At 47.4% G+C, this 16,602-nt stretch overlaps 4 protein-coding genes; 2 read left to right on the top strand and 2 right to left on the bottom strand.

Annotated features, from left to right (window-relative positions):
- Positions 1-687: 687 nt before the first annotated feature.
- On the top strand, positions 688-4,573 carry GSTUM_00007666001 (uncharacterized protein; the record flags this gene model as incomplete). XM_002839579.2 has 5 exons in its annotated part: positions 688-1,158; positions 1,226-1,956; positions 2,026-3,933; positions 3,999-4,428; positions 4,464-4,573. Exons 2-5 carry the CDS (start codon positions 1,288-1,290, stop codon positions 4,571-4,573), a joined length of 3,117 nt encoding a protein of 1,038 aa, XP_002839625.1. The 5' UTR covers positions 688-1,158; positions 1,226-1,287.
- A 1,514-nt stretch (positions 4,574-6,087) lies between these two features.
- Positions 6,088-7,337, top strand: GSTUM_00007665001 (uncharacterized protein; the record flags this gene model as incomplete). XM_002839578.2 has 5 exons in its annotated part: positions 6,088-6,226; positions 6,286-6,631; positions 6,697-6,869; positions 6,928-7,052; positions 7,112-7,337. Exons 1-5 carry the CDS (start codon positions 6,176-6,178, stop codon positions 7,335-7,337), a joined length of 921 nt encoding a protein of 306 aa, XP_002839624.1. The 5' UTR covers positions 6,088-6,175.
- A 4,875-nt stretch (positions 7,338-12,212) lies between these two features.
- On the bottom strand, positions 12,213-14,847 carry GSTUM_00007664001 (uncharacterized protein). XM_002839577.2 has 3 exons: positions 13,085-14,847; positions 12,838-13,034; positions 12,213-12,783 (listed from the first exon to the last, which is right to left on the bottom strand). Exons 1-3 carry the CDS (start codon positions 14,757-14,759, stop codon positions 12,538-12,540), a joined length of 2,118 nt encoding a protein of 705 aa, XP_002839623.1. The 5' UTR covers positions 14,760-14,847; the 3' UTR covers positions 12,213-12,537.
- An 18-nt stretch (positions 14,848-14,865) lies between these two features.
- GSTUM_00007663001 (uncharacterized protein) lies at positions 14,866-15,518 on the bottom strand (the record flags this gene model as incomplete). Its single annotated transcript, XM_002839576.1, has 4 exons — positions 14,866-14,885; positions 14,943-14,987; positions 15,017-15,115; positions 15,170-15,518. The coding sequence occupies 4 exons, from the start codon at positions 15,516-15,518 to the stop codon at positions 14,866-14,868; spliced, it is 513 nt and encodes a 170-aa protein (XP_002839622.1).
- Between the last annotated feature and the right edge of the window lie 1,084 nt (positions 15,519-16,602).

Below are 16,602 nucleotides of genomic sequence, written 5' to 3'. Positions count from 1 at the left end.
GAATTTAATTGTTGAGTTATTAGACATTTTAATGGGGAGATAGACTATTGTATTATGATAGGTTGCAGAGACAACCTCATCAACCCGCTAGGCAAGAGATGATAAGAAAGTGAAAACAATGCATTGTTTACCAGATAACAATATTTTATTAACCTGGTACAATGTCATTGCTTAAGTGCTTATTTTATCAGAATCCAATTTGAAAGAAATAAGGTCCTGTTTAGATACAACCGTTCCGCCCCCGTTTCAAAACGCAAGAACAAGTGTTTTTATATGGGAAACGGTCGCAATGTTGCCAAACAGGTGCTAATTTTAAAAGCGTAAAAACATCATAGCTTGGTGGTAAAGGTCCAAATACGGTGATATCATACGTCAGATTGTTTGCCTAGGAATTCTCTAATTTTCTATGAATTCTCTAATTTTTGATTCATATGATATTATCATATTATTATTGTTATGATAATATTATGGTTATTATTATCATGAGAATGGGCGTGCGGTGGGCCTGGGAAGATTGATAGAGATTACCGGTTGAAACCCCCTCCCTCGGTGCCCAACCATCCTGTTGGCAGCTCAATGAAGGGCCCCCCCTAAACCCCGTGCAGAGTGCCGCTGGATATGTCAAAAATTCTCCCACCTCTTGGCACCGTCATTCCCCGTCCCTGCCGCCCGCGCTCACAGGAACACAATTATTCTCCATCACCCTCTTCCCACGTTGTACGCCGGATGAGATAACTCGCCTTCCTCTTCGTCCGGTTTCCATTTATGAGGGCTTCCACAATTCTCTCCAATTCTGCCCAATTCTTTTTTTCAACCCCTTTACCGCACCGTCCACTATACTATCAAATTGCTCCTCGATACAGCGACTTCTATTTTACTGGCGAACAAACGATAAACGTGATTGCGAATAAGGACTGAGATATTTGGGGATTCTTCGACGTATCGTGCAGTGCTGGATCACTGGCCTTTTCTCCGGCGATATGCTTCCATCTGTCAGGTCTTTACAGTTTTGCAATAATAGTCGAACAGCTCTTCGTTTCCCCTCCGGATGTCTATCAAGTTGCTGTGGTGCAATTGCCACCCCAAGGCTACTTTTCTCTCCTCGGAGATATTCAACTGCCGCCGATAAGGTGGTAGCGAAGGAGAAACTAGAGGAAGGTCCGTCGGCTGGTATACAACATTTGTTTGCGTAAAGATTTCTCTATTTGCTGACATTTGACATAAGCTCGCCTTAATGAGTTGGGGGTTCAACAAATATCTACCCGGTTGCACTCTCAGATATTCAAGATGGGACACAAGCCCCCACCGCCGGAGCTAGTGGGGCTTGCTCAGGAACATCTGGATCGTCATGATCTTTATGGGAAAACCTCAGACGCAGCTCCACCAATCGATTTCGATTTACCTGAATTACAGGGTAATACTCTGGACGAACATTTCACTAGACTTGGGAACGAAGAGTCGGAGCCATATCTCACCATGGCTAACACTTTTGCACTTGGGGGCATACCGGATCCACCTATTAAATGGGAGCACAGGTCTGGATGGACGAGATACAGCGTTGGTGATGGCGTAGAGTCTCGTGTTTGTTGTGTTGACGCACCGACGGAGGATGCGGTTGTGTTCGACGTTGAAGTTCTATACAAACTCTCGCCGTTCCCGATAATGGCGTGTGCGGTGAGCAAGGATGCTTGGTATGCTTGGCTGTCACCGTGGTTGCTTGGGGAAAACAAGAGTCAGCGCCACCTAATACCGTTTGGAGATATAAACAAGTCGCGAGTGATTGTTGGGCATAATGTTGGTTTTGATAGAGCACGGGTTCGTGAAGAATATGATTTGGTACAGTCGAGAAATTGTTTCCTGGATACGATGTCCCTACATGTCGCAGTGAACGGGATGTGCTCACGCCAGAGACCAGTGTGGATGAAGCACCAGAAGAAGAGGGAACTTAGGGAAAGGGTTGAGAAGGAGAGTCACGGGCCCGACCTTCTGGCAATGCTGGATGCGGGCCTGGGTGAAGATGAGGAGGAATTGTGGATTCGGCGGAGTTCGATAAATTCATTACGGGATGTAGCAAAGTTTCATTGCGGTATCGAACTCGATAAGGAAGTGCGAGGCCGGTTTGGGGGAACGAATTTGGAAGATGTGTTGGCCAACTTAGATGAGCTTCTGAGCTATTGCGCCCAGGACGCCATCGCCACACACCTGGTCTATCGGAAGGTGCTGCCGCATTTTTTACGGGTTTGTCCACATCCGGTCAGTTTCGCTGCTCTACGGCATCTCTCTTCGTTCATACTCCCGGTCAACAGATCTTGGGACACATATGTTGAAGAGACTGACAAGGCTTACCGGCAAGCCTCGGACGATGTGAAAAAGCGCCTAGTGGAACTTGCGGAAACAGCACTGGAGGTCAAAGACAAGCCAGATGTTTATATGAATGACCAGTGGCTAAGGCAGCTTGACTGGTCGGGACAGGAGATCAAGTTTCTCAAACTGAAAAAGGGGGAGGTGGAACCGAAACCGGCTAAACAGAAGATGCCTGGAATGCCTAAATGGTATAAGGATCTCTTTGTGGGGGATTCTCAGATCAATCTCTCCGCTCGGTCTCGAATTTCCCCCATCTTACTTAAACTGCAATGGGACAAGCATCCTCTGGTATGGACGGGAAAGTTTGGGTGGACCTTTAGAGTTTCTCGTGAAGAGGCGGAACAATATAAGGGCTCACCCCTGGTCGAGTGCGATTTGTCCGATGAGAAGAACGAGGCGATCTGTAACGATATCGATGGCGTCTATTTCAAGCTTCCGCACAAGGATGGCCCAGGATCTCGGTGTTCAACGCCATTGGCCAAGGGTTACGTTCAGTATTTCGAATCGCAAACGCTATCGTCTGAATATCCACTCGCAAGAGAGGCTTTGGAGATGAATGCTGCCTGCTCGTATTGGATCTCGGCAAGAGATAGAATACGGTCACAAATGGTTGTTCAGAGAAGCGAACTTGAGCATACGGAAGGAATGGAGGGTGTGGAAAAAGCAGAGGAATCCCTGGATGATGTTGGGATTATCTTGCCTCAGTTGATACCCATGGGCACAATTACAAGAAGGGCTGTGGAAAGAACGTGGTTGACGGCTAGTAACGCGAAGAAGCACCGCCTTGGATCGGAATTGAAAGCAAAGGTCATTGCGCCGCAGGGATATGCGTTTGTTGGAGCCGATGTTGATTCCCAAGAGCTCTGGATTGCCAGTCTTCTTGGCGATGCCCAGTTCAAGATTCATGGTGGGAATGCCCTTGGGTTCATGACACTCGAAGGAACCAAAGCCAATGGGACAGACCTGCATTCCAAGACTGCCAATATCCTTGGTATCTCACGAGATAACGCGAAGGTTTTCAATTATGGCCGGATATATGGTGCTGGGGTCGGGTTTGCCTCGACGCTCCTACGAGCTTTTAATCCAGCAATTACAGATGCCAAGTGTGCCAAAATTGCGGCAGATCTTTATTCGAAGACCAAAGGTCACCAAACTCTGCGCAAGTCCCTGAGCCCCACACGGTTTTGGCATGGCGGAACTGAAAGCTTTGTCTTTAACACGCTTGAAAAATTTGCTGACCAGGAACGGCCGCGGACACCTGTCTTGGGCGCAGGGATAACAGAGGCGCTAATGAGGAGAAACTTGTCCAGGAATGGATTTTTGCCATCAAGAATAAACTGGGCGATTCAGAGTTCTGGGGTAGATTACTTGCATTTGTTGATTGTGGCCATGGACTACTTGATTAGGAAGTTTGGTCTGCAGGCGAGATTGGCGATCACAGTCCACGACGAGATCAGGTACCTGGTCAAGCATGAACACAGGTACAAAACTGCCATGGCGCTGCAGGTAGCGAACGTGTGGACGAGGGCTATGTTTTCGGAGCAAATAGGGATCAATGATCTCCCTCAAGTACGACCTTACTTGCTATGTATGAGCCGATACTAGGAAGCGAATACTGACTCTTTTGTGCCTAGTCCTGCGCTTTCTTCTCTGCTGTTGACATCGATCATGTTCTTCGCAAAGAAGTGGATATGGATTGTATAACACCTACCAATCCAACCAAAATCAACCCTGGCGAGTCTCTGAATATTTTCGAACTTCTTAAGAAGGAAAATTCGTTGCTTGACCCGGCGACGGCCAAGGAAATAGACGTTAGGCAATTCGGGTATACTCCGCGTGTTCCTGTTATGGAAGGCCTACAAGCTGGAGCGGATATATATTTTATGAAGGCTCAAAGCTACAGTGAAGACAAAGAGCTCGATGACATTGCTGAAATGACCGGAAAACGTGAACCTAAGAAGCCACCCACGATAATAGCTGGGAATCGGCCGCTGGGAGGCTCCGTGATTACTGGGGGAATGGCGGCAAAGAGGACCACGGGAGCGCGGGGACCCTCACCTGCCGGTACAAAAGTTGCTAATGGCTCATCAGCTGTTCAGCGTCAGCGACTAGGAGGAACTACCGCGAACTCGAGGATGGCCGGGCCATCGGGGCCGTCCCCAACCCAACCGGACCATCGCGTCACAGGCCGGCGAGGGGAAACGACTAAGTGGAGAAGCTAGGGGTACGTTAAAAGTGGCAGCTATTATGAATCTAATGTCTGAACCTAGTGAACAGAGCAAAGCCTTCAATCTCCAGGACTCCCAACGAAACGACACTGCAGACCCGAGCGGCGTTATGGGAAAAGACAGAATACTGGATGTAATGAGGTCGGGCTATCAATTTCGTGCTCTTCCTTTTTATTCCCTCAATTTCATCTTTCGTATATCGTGCGAGGGAGCAATCCTTCGTTTTCTCTTTTTTCGACTGTTGCTCATGGAGTGCTACATTAGTGGTAAGCTATATAAGTGGGTCCATTGTACAGCAGGCCGGGTGTATGTAGATACCGGTATTCGAAGTATTTTATTTCTTTATTTTCCGAAGAATTGGTTGAGAGAGTTGGGTGGGTAAAATGGGCGAGTAAACTCAGGGTGGGGTGGGTGGGTTCGGATACTTCCAAGGGCCTTTTATTCTGCATGGCGAAGGTTTGTCGTAGCTCAGAGGTGACTAGAATGCGGGGAGGCGATGCCGCTGTAATATCATAGTCTAGGTGCCGTAGATGCCAGCATAGTATTACCCGGTCCACTTCTTCCCGGGCTGTTCGAAAGAGGCGCGGGTGGGCACGACAGCTACTACTGAATTCGTATTTGGTGAACAGTGAAGCTCAAAAAGGGTGGAAAGGTAGAAAGCCAAACAAAACAAACCCCTGCGGGAAGGAGATAATCTTGTCGCACAAAGTTGCACCGCAGACGGTACCGCAGCGATAGTAGGTTCCTGATCGCTGTGAACAAATGATATGCTCATAGGTGAGTCTTGTGCTATGCCGATTCTAAGAAGATGTTTCCACTCCACAGCGGTGTGTTGTGTGTGTCTGTCTCTTCGGGGGTGAAAGAGAGAAAAGGGCGAAAAAGGAAAAAAATGAATGGTTCTGAATTATGTTGGGCACGGTGAAAAAGGGAAAGGGGCAATCGGCCAAAGGATCTTCCATAACAATAATAATTATTATACAAGTAACAAATTCCGCGCCAAGCATAAAAAGAAGTTATCTATGCTGACCGAGGACAAACTTTCGCCTTCTTTGAAAAGTGCACAGCGTATGAGATACTCCACAGCACCCTTTGAAAAGGTAGCCAAATTCCGGTGTTGGTGGGGTGATATCGTGGAAGTCAACTGCCTGTGGAGCTACTTGTGGTGCTCACACTATCTCACTCGTCTCGGTAAGCCAGATGAATACCTTGCTGGATATGAGAAATAGACCTAAATTATTTGGGGACGGCGGACAGTAACTCAACGGAAAAACTATTTTCCGAGCCAGGAATAACAAAATGAAACAGCCTGAGCGAGAAAGTGTATTCAAAGGGGGTTAATAACCCTAAAGCCTCCTTTAAGCCTGTATCTGCGATCTTGCAAAATTTGAATCATTTTGAACGTGCCCGATGATGTTTTCATGAAGTGATGAAATCATCCAGCATTTCCGAACTACACATCGAAACAAAGTGTGCAAAACGGTGAAACACCCCACCAAACAAGATAGCACCACGACCACCAGAGTCAATCGGATCGGACCGATCAATAGCATACCCGCAAATCGAGGAAGGGAAAAAAGAAAGCCATGACTACGAGAGGTATTTGTTCAACCTACCTGAGATTATCTTCTAGTCGAGTGAGCTGTAGAATCCAATTCTTTCCCACTCCTTTCGGAGGGGCTAATGTGCGTCCTAGACCACCGCTAGAAGAGCCCTTCTCCGATCTTCTCCCCCAACCCTAACCTCTAGACTTCATACCTCGCAATGGAAGTTTCAGCAAACTGCGCCGGGCAACAAGGGTGTTTCTAATGAAGAACCTGTAGCACCTCGAGTCAAGGACAGCCCAGTTAGCCCAGGAGCAACTAAGCCGAGCGGAGGTATCTTTGGAAAGGTGGCGGAGAAGCTGCGTGAGAAGATGCCAAATACTACGGAGACGTATGTTGCGCATGGAGTTACACTGGAGTTATATAATGAGTGCCTGAAGCAAGCCGCTTATGCCGAGGGCCAAGAGTTTTCGGAGAGTGCGAGGTTCTGGTATGATGGTTTGTTATCGCTCTCTTTGGGTTGGGGTCGAGTAGGTGGGAAGCTGATGATGATATGATAATAGTTTGTGATAGGCCTAAAACTTTCATGTCATGGGCGCAGGTTACAGTATTGCATATGTGGATGCTCATTGTTAGGATTCGGGCGCTCGATCTGGATAGGGTCAAGACATGGCAGCAGCATTTTGTTGACCATTTCTTTTATGATGCTGAAGGGAAGATGATACACACTTATAAGGTCTGTTTTCAGTCGTACCATAGCGTGAGGAGATTTACTGATAGCACTGGCGGGCCAGATTACTAGTGGTGGACAAAGAAAGACATATCTTAAGGATTTGTACTCCCAATACAGAGGTATGATTGCTGGTTACGACGAAGGTCTTTGTAAAGGCGATGCCGTTCTTGCCACAGCTATTTGGAGGTAATGTGACCATTTATCATCCTGCCTAAACTTCTCAACGAAGGCTAATACATGAATAGGAACGTCTTCAATGCAAGGCCCGACGTTGATATGGAAGTCTTGGCCATGATCACTAGCTACGTGCGCCGTGTCATCCACGGCCTTGACAAAGTAAATGACCAAGTTCTCAATTCTGCGCGTGTCACTTTCGGACTCCCGAACGGGGAGGTAGAGATGGTCAGGATGGAGAGCAAATTCATTGGGACATTTCCGGAGACAACTGTCGTTGATGGTAAGGCTGCCTGAAATTAAGCTGGAGCTGTGTAGATAATTTGTCTTGCTGGGTAGTTCTGGTGTGAAATATTATGGTTGAGCGCTGCCCCCGTATGCAGGTCTGGGATTGTATGAACCTGGGTTAATGAGTTAAACCTCGTCCAGTATAGCATTGGAGCTCTGGAGCTTTGGAGAGAGGATGACAATTCATCAAGCCCTATCTTGATGAGTGTTCTGTCATGGCAGGGTGTGATTTTGGAAGTCTAGGGCATGCCACTGTTGGTGTTGACATAGGTTAAAGTGGTGGTGGGCAGTGGTATTTCGGAGGTTATGATAGAACGTAGAACGGCGTTGACGGCCCCTGTTGTGTATCTATCACATTACCCGAACTTATTATAGCCTACCGAAGTCTGTGAGCCCTTTTCTAGTTTATTCTATCTTACAAGCTAAGCTCAGCTATTTGGTACTGGGAACTCGCATCATCTAGCATCACTCGAAAGTAATAAAAGACATTGACCCTTACGTATTTCTCGGAAGCTGGCATAGGCATTTACTGCTGGAGGGGAATGACGAATATCTCTTAAGTTTTCGTAATATTCGAGCATGCTTAGACTGACGAATAAGCTCTACAATGGAACGGACGTTGTGACATACCAAGTTGCTGCATCTCACAAGATTTCTTCCTTCTCATGCTCCCTGTCCATTTTCCTACCGCAGCATCTTAGCCAGCAACCAGCAGATATGAGTACCAACAAATTCAGAAATCATGAAAGTTACAAGTTTAAGGACGATGTGTCCCCTCTACCTTCACCAATCTGCCGCGCCAAACTCACCCAGGTGTCGGCTTCAGAACCCGTTCTTGATGCTTGGAATGAGAGGGTTGATTTGGCGGGTGTGATGCCGTTAACTGAAGAGACTGAGGATGCAAGGGTGTGTGGATTCCCAGGTCCTTCTGCAAGACCCGAGAGTTTTATGGGTCTCTCCGGCGTTTCCCCACAGGATCTCAACAGAGGCACTCCCTCTATCGCCCCCGCGGGGGCGAATGGGACTGGGACTGCTGCCGGCAGTACTACTGCTATAGTTCCGCCTTCCATCGGGGATTCAGGACAGCCGTTCCTCCAACTACCCCAGGGGCGAGGTAGCGGTGGCTCCGGATCTCCGGCGCCATTGTTTTATTTGGTTCAGCACTCTGAGCCCGCCACCCACATCGCTCCTTCTTCAGTTAATGCGTCCTGTTCTATCTGGCCGTTTGCCATTTTAGCAAACATCCCATACTTGGTAATGTTCTCCTTGGACATCGTTGGGACTCATTATCGGGGGTCTAAGTTCTACCGCCAAAACCTTGATCTTAGGTTTGGGACTCCAGGTCCAATCATCTTTCAGTTCTTTTACATTATGGTTGGGTTTGGTACGGCCTTAGCCAATATCATGTTTCTGGGGACCTTCATTGATTGTGTGAGTCTTAAGTGGGGAAAAGACAGGATACCGAGCGAGACCGAGAGTGGGGGGGTAACGAGGAAACCACCATTCGGCAAATGTCGTACGCTTCGTGGCCCAGGAGTTCTAGTACTCGTCGGTGGGGTAATCTTAGGAGTTCTCGTCTGTGTAGCCGGGCCAATTGTCGCCTCTTTTGTGGCAGTGCGAACACACACACTGCCTCCTTTGGTGCCAGGATCAGCTTTATGTAGCGATTTCGGATACAAAACCACAATCATGCTGCAAGCCTTAGACAGCGAAACTGCCAACTCGACGAATTGGGGTGGGGCCCCACTATATAGCTCTGCGACATTTTATTCAGGTTCGACGACACCTTTCACCATGGACCTGATGCCACACAATGGCCCTCGCTATACATTCCCTAGCTCGTACCTCTTCGTCTTTAACCCGACAGGTATTCACGAGAACGACCTAATAGCTTTAAGTATTAGTAATGTTTCTGTGGGTTATGGCCTTGGGAATCATACATATGAGTTTAGATACGACAGGGGTCAGGGCGGCCCGGAGCTAGTCGACCAAGGCAACATGCACGATGACCCATACGATGCAGGAAGTCTCTCATTTACTCAACTCCCTCGCCCAATTTACAGCATGGCAAGAGATAGCTGGGTATCTTACACCCTGCTGGCTCAACCACAAGTGCCATTTGTGCGAGGCCTCTCAATTGCAACCGATATTGCACCGCAGACGGAATTGGGTTTCCTTGGGGCTGTCAATTGCACAACGGTGAAAATGTGCGCACGAGACTCGATAGCCTTTATGCTCATGGACTCACCGACATTTGAGTCTATGCTGGTGCCGGTAGGGAGATTTCTGATAGAATTAGCGCGCTTTGCGGAGGATTATTGCAAACTTGACAAATTTGAGTAGAAGGGGGTTCGAGGTAGGGATCGGTTGGGCTATCAAAAGAATGCTTTATGAGGATTCGTTGTTTGTCTATTAACCCAAGGCGGATCGATGATGCAAAGTTTAATGGTGTCTTCAGATTCGTGTGATAGGTTTGGGGGTTTTAAGTAATGTTACTGCTCTGGAATATCCTTTCACAGCTCGGACCAGAATCCGATCATAGACCTTCATTCAGGAAAGAACAGTCATTGTTGACCCCCAGAGGTGATATACGCTTTGCCGCGCAAATCTCCAAACAATCAAAAATTCGCTCGGAGATAGTATCTCAAAACGCGTGAGATTCTAGAACCACAACCCGTAAAAAGTGCATGCAGCCATTAGAGGTAGCCGATTGGAACCTATTCCTGCGCGTGACGATGAAGGAAAGCACTATTCCATTGAACGGCCCGCCCACTCTAACGAGAACTTGGTTTCCTTTCCCCTTTCACCCCACCGCTGGGAGGGCTCACGTTGTGGATCCGTCCAACTCTGTATTTGCTAGAATATGCCGGATACCCCTCTTCCTCTCCTTTTTTCCTCCTCTTTTTTCCCCTTCTTTTTACAATCTGAATCGCTAATTTTCCCGAGGGAGACTTGAGGGGGAAACAATGTAGGAAAGCCCACGAACCTTCCGAGACCTCTGGTTGCTTCTTGTATTATCGAGTGATGACCGATGGAAGTCGGTATATACGATACCTTCCAGCTTATCATATATATTAGAGTGCTCTGACACCTTAGTGCCAAGGCAGGTATCATATCAGTCACTGCCGAGGTGCCAGGATACCTTATAGAAGTGCAAACATATAGCTGCGGTAAGGAGCGCTCGCTGGAAGCCCCACGATACTGGGAAGGGGGGGGGTTGGCTTCAGCATCCGAGATTTTGCGGTCATCTTTGCTCCCATCACATCGTACCGGAACATGTCGTTCCCAACTACTAGATAGTTCAAGTTCTTTTTTTCTTAACCAGATTAATTTCTCTGATTAACCTTAGATTACTACCACCTCTCATCCGCTTAGTGCTCAACCGGTGGCGGGAAAGGATACGATGCGAAGCTATCATAATATTATTATCACAAAGAGCAAGAACGCACATGCTCCCAGCGAGGGCGCCCGGGGGGAGGCGTGATGAGAGAAACCGGTCCACCCCCAGTCACCAAACTCGTGAGAAAAAGAAGAGGAAAAAAAAAACATCAAAAGATTTGTCTTTAGGCTTCTTACTTTTTCGATTTACCGATATGATATGATATTCAGATGGTTTAACCAGTATTACGGAATTCCCCTCTCCCTCCAACAATCTCGCCTGGCCGGATAAGGGGGGGAGGTGCGAAGCGGTAAAACGGAAAATCCGGCTGAAACCCTCCTAAGATTTTCTCTCGATCCCTTGCTCTCGAGGAATGAATTCTGCGGGTGGGATAGAACCACATATCACACACACACCGTGCTACGCTATCATTCTGCGAGCAGTGTCCGCCTGGGAGTCAGCTTGCTGGGTGATTGTTCGCCGTCATGAGTGATCACTCGGTGAGCAATTGAAGTTTGTCCTGACGATTTAGGGACCGGTAAAAGAGAAAGTACGATGGTGTTATAGAAAGACCCACTAGGGGTTTTTATACAAACTAAAATAATAATAAATAGGATCTTATAGCCCTATTTCTAACTCCGCAGTATCTAGTATGTTTTGGATAGCGGTTGATACGACACCATGGATTGTACGATATGGCTGATCCGGAACGTCTACCGACTTGTAGGCATGGCAGAGATCAGCTCTGGATTTGGATGTTCGTATCATATTTACATTCTTTTGTATCTCAATATAAGGTTGACTTTGTTTCCCAGTTGAAAAGCTTTCCTTGGTGTCTGTGATAAAAAATAATAATTCTTGGCCAGGCTCGACAGACAGCAGCTAGCTATCCAGTCTACGATATTCCAGGCTAAGAATTTAGGATTTTTTCAAACGCCCCAAGTGATCCAGCATTTCAGCAACCAATACTTGCGGGAAAAACACGCAGGATTTGAGTACGTATACCCAAAACGGGAATGGTCTTCCCGGTCGGGGATTTTAGGTCCTTAGATTACCCAAGGATACCACTGCTTGTGGCCTTTACGTTGGAAGGGGAGGGGGGGTTAAACAGAGTTCCGGGTGGTGGAAAGTCCGGGGGATATGAGATATGGTACAGCTGCGGGGCAAATTTCTTCGAAAAAACGGAGTTTTCCTCTCAATCGGGATTACTGTGGCATAAGGGAGGGGTGGTATTGCACAATTGGGGGCCTCCATTATGCTGTACTGAGGGACAACAACATTTACCGTGAGCAGCGAGCACGAGGTATCGCACGCAGGTAGGGACTGTAGACTGGGGGGAGAGGAAACGCATTCTGCGATTAGAGGCTGCTTGCAGTAGCACGAGCAGCACAGTACTGTGTGTATTCTTCACAGGTCGTCAACCCTACATATAAATGTATTGGGAAGAAAGGCGAAGTATGATGTGTGTTACAGAATAGGTTATCTCGGATACAAGTATCGTGCCCTACCAAAAGATGCCATTGTTATCGTATTTCTCATAATAATAGATACATTTTCCAAAATCGCCTATATGATATTATGTTATGACGCTCTTTTGCCAAGCGTTCCGCCGAAACCCAATTTCATGAGTCACCGCACCCAACTACCCATCGCATGAATAAAAGTGTATTTTGGAGCCGTGGGATAAGAGTTGGAAATTACCATCACACGATATCGTACCAGAATTAGACAGCCAACAAATCTGAAAAAAAAGAAGCCCAAATGCGTCAAAGTACGGACGAGAAAGAAGGGGAAAAACAAGAAGAAAGTCAACCATTCCACTGAACGCCGTCATTCCGTAACACAAAAAATCCCGCCCCATCTGCCTGTTCTGACGCTCCCTTCGCCTACTACCGGTGCTTTCTTACTCTTCTCTAAGGCCATCAAACTTTCCATCTTTTCAAGGGCTAACCCAAGAAGCTCCTTTCGCTGTTGAAGCTCAATATGTTTTCGGATTTTGGGGTCCTCTTTAGCAAACGATTCGACCTGCTGTTTTGAGAGATGTCGGCCAAGACGGTTATCGAGTTCTCTCGGAAACTAGTGGACTCGTCAGAACAAGGCTAAGTAATAGATTCGGAAATTTCATCATACGTTATAATAAAACTCTGAGAGCAGCTCTACATTCAAAAACAGAACCGCGGTAGACGTAAGTTTCTCTGCGACTACATCCAAGAAAATCTCAGGGCAATGGTATTTGCTCGCTGACGTTGCGCACTGCTTGCTCTTGAGAGCAACCAAGCGCATCTTAAGTATCTCTGCCCTGTCCCTTAGGAAGACGCCTTCCCTCCCTGGCCGCAAATTAGTTGTTAAACATGATTGCCGACGTCACGGGGCATACCTTTTTGTAACAGGGGTCGGCTAAAACCGAATGCCTCTGTTCCCTCCTTCATATCTGCATGTTCTCCTTGCCGGAGCTTGTCGACAAAAGACATAACTTGAAGAAGTTTCTTGGGCCCAATATTGCTCTTCAAATTTTTCAAAGAATCTTCACAAGCCTTAAGTTCCTCCTTTAATAAGTTTTGCGAATTTTCCCGGCTTTGAGCCCATTCGCGGTCATTCACCTCAATCTCGAATTTGTAAGGTTTGATGCAGTTCTCGACCTGGTCACTCGTCGAGTAGAATCTTTCGTTCAAAATTGCATTTGTAGCTTCCTGGATAGCCTGCTTGGCAAAGGGGTGTGCGCGAAAGGTTGATTCAGAGATGAGGCGATCCATGTGTTGCTGAAGAGCGTTGGCTACGACATTGGTTGCAAGCCTTCCAACCCCCAACTTGGTCAAAGCAGATGTAGAGGCGTCCAATCGTCTCTGCCAATAAAGGTTCTCAGAATCGGTGTTGGGCAGTTCAGATATAGGTCGTTCGTCGAGCCTGTTCCAAGATTTATCCTCGCTAAGGGGTTTATTCCAGTACCTCGAAGCTAAGAAATCAAGCACCTTCTGATCTAGTTCACGCTTCAGGAGCTGCCGAACCTGCGGTCGCCCAAAGTGCTCAGTGAAGTCCTTGAAAGAGTGCTTGAATTTATCCAAGGACTCGGCCAAGTATGTTTCTGCCGTCAAAGGGCGGTCATTGTATTGGACCTTGAATTCATAGGTAGCTTCCTCTAGTTCCTGATGAATAGCATCGCTAGTGCCCTGAAGACTCTGGGCCATCGTTTGCTCTAGGACAGACATAAGCTTCTTTCTCAAATTTGTTGTGCCAACAGTAACACCGCTATCCGGTGCCGCAAACTCCGGATGTGCTCCAAAAAAGGTGTTCTCGTTCTTGCTGATGGCATTTGTGATGTTGACATTTCGACCGAATGAGAACTTGGTGCTCGGCGGCCGGCAGACAACGCCCACATAACCCAGCCTCAAGGGATAGTTCCTGTCTTTCAGAATTGCGTTGCCTCGTCCGGGGTCAACCAAGTCCATCTTTGTGATAACCCCAATTGTTCTTTCTCCCCTTGGATCGACTCGCCTACTTGCTCTTAGTGCCGTGGAATTTGCCAAGTCAACATCCGCAGCCGAGATTGCGAGGATTACATTCGGAGGTTGAATATATTTGTCACATAAAGCCGCGATCTTCGCCTTCAGCTCCTCGGGCTGATCCAAGGCGCTAATCTGAATATATCCAGGAAGATCAATGAGCGAGAGGTCTGGAACAGTTGGAGAGTAGATATTCAGTTGAATAGGATCATCGGAGACACAGTCAGCTTCTGGAACTGCCAGGTTAAGATCTGTCAGGGTTTTTTGGATCTGGGTAAAATCAGTGATGCGGCCGAGACCCAGAGCCGGAAACTCTCCATACTCAGATGGCGAATCAGGTGTATTGATTAAGGTGAGCTCAATGGGCCGACGGGTCACCATATTTGATCCCTTAGGAAGAAACTCGTGACCGACAATCGCTTCCAAGACAGAACTTTTACCAGAACTCTGAGATCCGATAACCACGATAGAAGGCAACTGGAGAGCTCCCGTTTGGCCCACCTTTTGCAAGATGCTTCTTATCTCAATCATCTTCTTTGTCAATACCATCATCTGATCATCCTTAGCGCTTTGTTGTTCGGACCTCGTATCATCGTCGCCATATCCGAACGCGGCTGCCGTAGCAGCAGCACCTGCTGCATAGGCCCGATTATCACCTTCACCTCCAGACCCTTCCCCCTCCCCACCACCCCCACCACCCCCACTAGCACCCTCACCACCCCCACCCCCACCAACTCCTGATTTTCTGAAGCTCAAGAGATCTTGCATCCATTCTGGAAACTCGAGGTTATTGACACCTTCACTAAAACCTCCATAGAGATCCCCAGCGGTCCCTTTTGCTCCAGCAATCGCAGTTCCTACCATTTCGCCTGCCGAGTTAAAAAGGCCGATAGCGTAAGTTCCAGCCTCTAAAGACACAAATTTAGCTTATTTCATACAATCTCAAGATTTGAGGTCCTCACGTTGTGCTTGATACTGAACGTAGGCGAGGCCGGCAACCGTAGCCCCGCCGAAAGCCACGGGGAGCCTTGCGAACTTGTAAACTAGCTTTGGAATTGCGCGGGAGAAACTTAAAGACCTAACTGCAGCAGCACCAGAATGGGATCTGGATAACTGCCCAGCCCGTAGGAATGTGCGTGGACGCGATGCATAACTAATACGAAGAAGGCCAGCTGAAGTTGGAGGGGCTCTGCTGGCAAACATGGTTGACATAGGAGATGATAATAGACGACGACTAGTGGCGGCACGAAGCAGAGGACGGCGGGAGAAAGCGGCCGAGACGGCTCCCATGGAAAGCAAACGGGCACTCATTGTATGATGAAAATGATCATGGATGAGTGAGGAATAATTTTGAGGATGGGATAAATGGAGAGAAGTAATGACAATGCGGAGGTATGTTGTTTGAGCTGTATTCTTCGAGTTGAGGGGTCTCTTTTTTCTTTTGTGCTACCGGTATTTTAAGGTGACGAAATGTTCTGTTGGCAAAATAGAAAGGTAGCCCTGGATAAGCCTGGACTGATTAGCCGATCTAATCTTTGATGACTAAGCAGTGGATCATCATTCTTCCGGTCTCTCCCCAGAGAACGAACAAACGGACCATGTGCCACCATACTCGTCCTGTCGTGACGTTTGTGAAATGGACCGGGCTTGCATGGTGGTGCAAGGGGGTGCATAAATGTGCAAGGAGGTACCTGGAGAGAGTAATGACCAATGAGAATAGGCCAAATAGATTAGATTTAATATTATTAATAGAGATGATTCTTCGTGAGAGAAGGGTATTGCAATTTTCTATATTTACTTCAATATTTAAAAGATTCATTAAAATCAGTAAAATGTCAACACCACAGGGACGAACAACTTCAATGGCCAAGAGGGGACAAATTGTTGGCTATGCAATGCTCAAGGGAAGTCAAAAGATGACGTTAAAGGAGATATCTGAACAAACCAGGGTACTAATAAGTACTTGTTCAAATATCATTCGAACAGCATGAGAAAGGGCCAGCGACAACCAAATGCTTGATCTTTGTGCTGACAAAAACCTTGCTCCCCTTCCAAACTCCATCAAAGGTGCTAATCAGGCACTTACCCTGGCGGACAAACAGCATTTGGTAGAGGTAACTCTTCAAGATGCAGAACATTGCCGGATGACCTTTTCTCAGCTAGTGGAATGTTTGGAATACCAGAACCCGATTCCTAGGAACCACCCTAAGTAGGGTAACCCTACTCGGAATCAGAATCTCTGGTCTCCAACACCCTCCTCCGGCTCCCTTACGGGACCCGCGCGTCATCATATATATTAATCTCAATTGCATCCTGTGACTATATTACCACGGAATTGAAGGTGTTAGAATAATACCATATATGTCGTCGCTGTCCGTCCGACCAGATCCTGTTC

Source organism: Tuber melanosporum (assembly GCF_000151645.1).
Source record: "Tuber melanosporum whole genome shotgun sequence assembly, scaffold_38, strain Mel28".
NCBI lineage: Eukaryota > Fungi > Ascomycota > Pezizomycetes > Pezizales > Tuberaceae > Tuber > Tuber melanosporum.
Note: the sequence above shows the minus strand (reverse complement) of the source record. Positions and strands in the feature narration are given on the sequence as shown.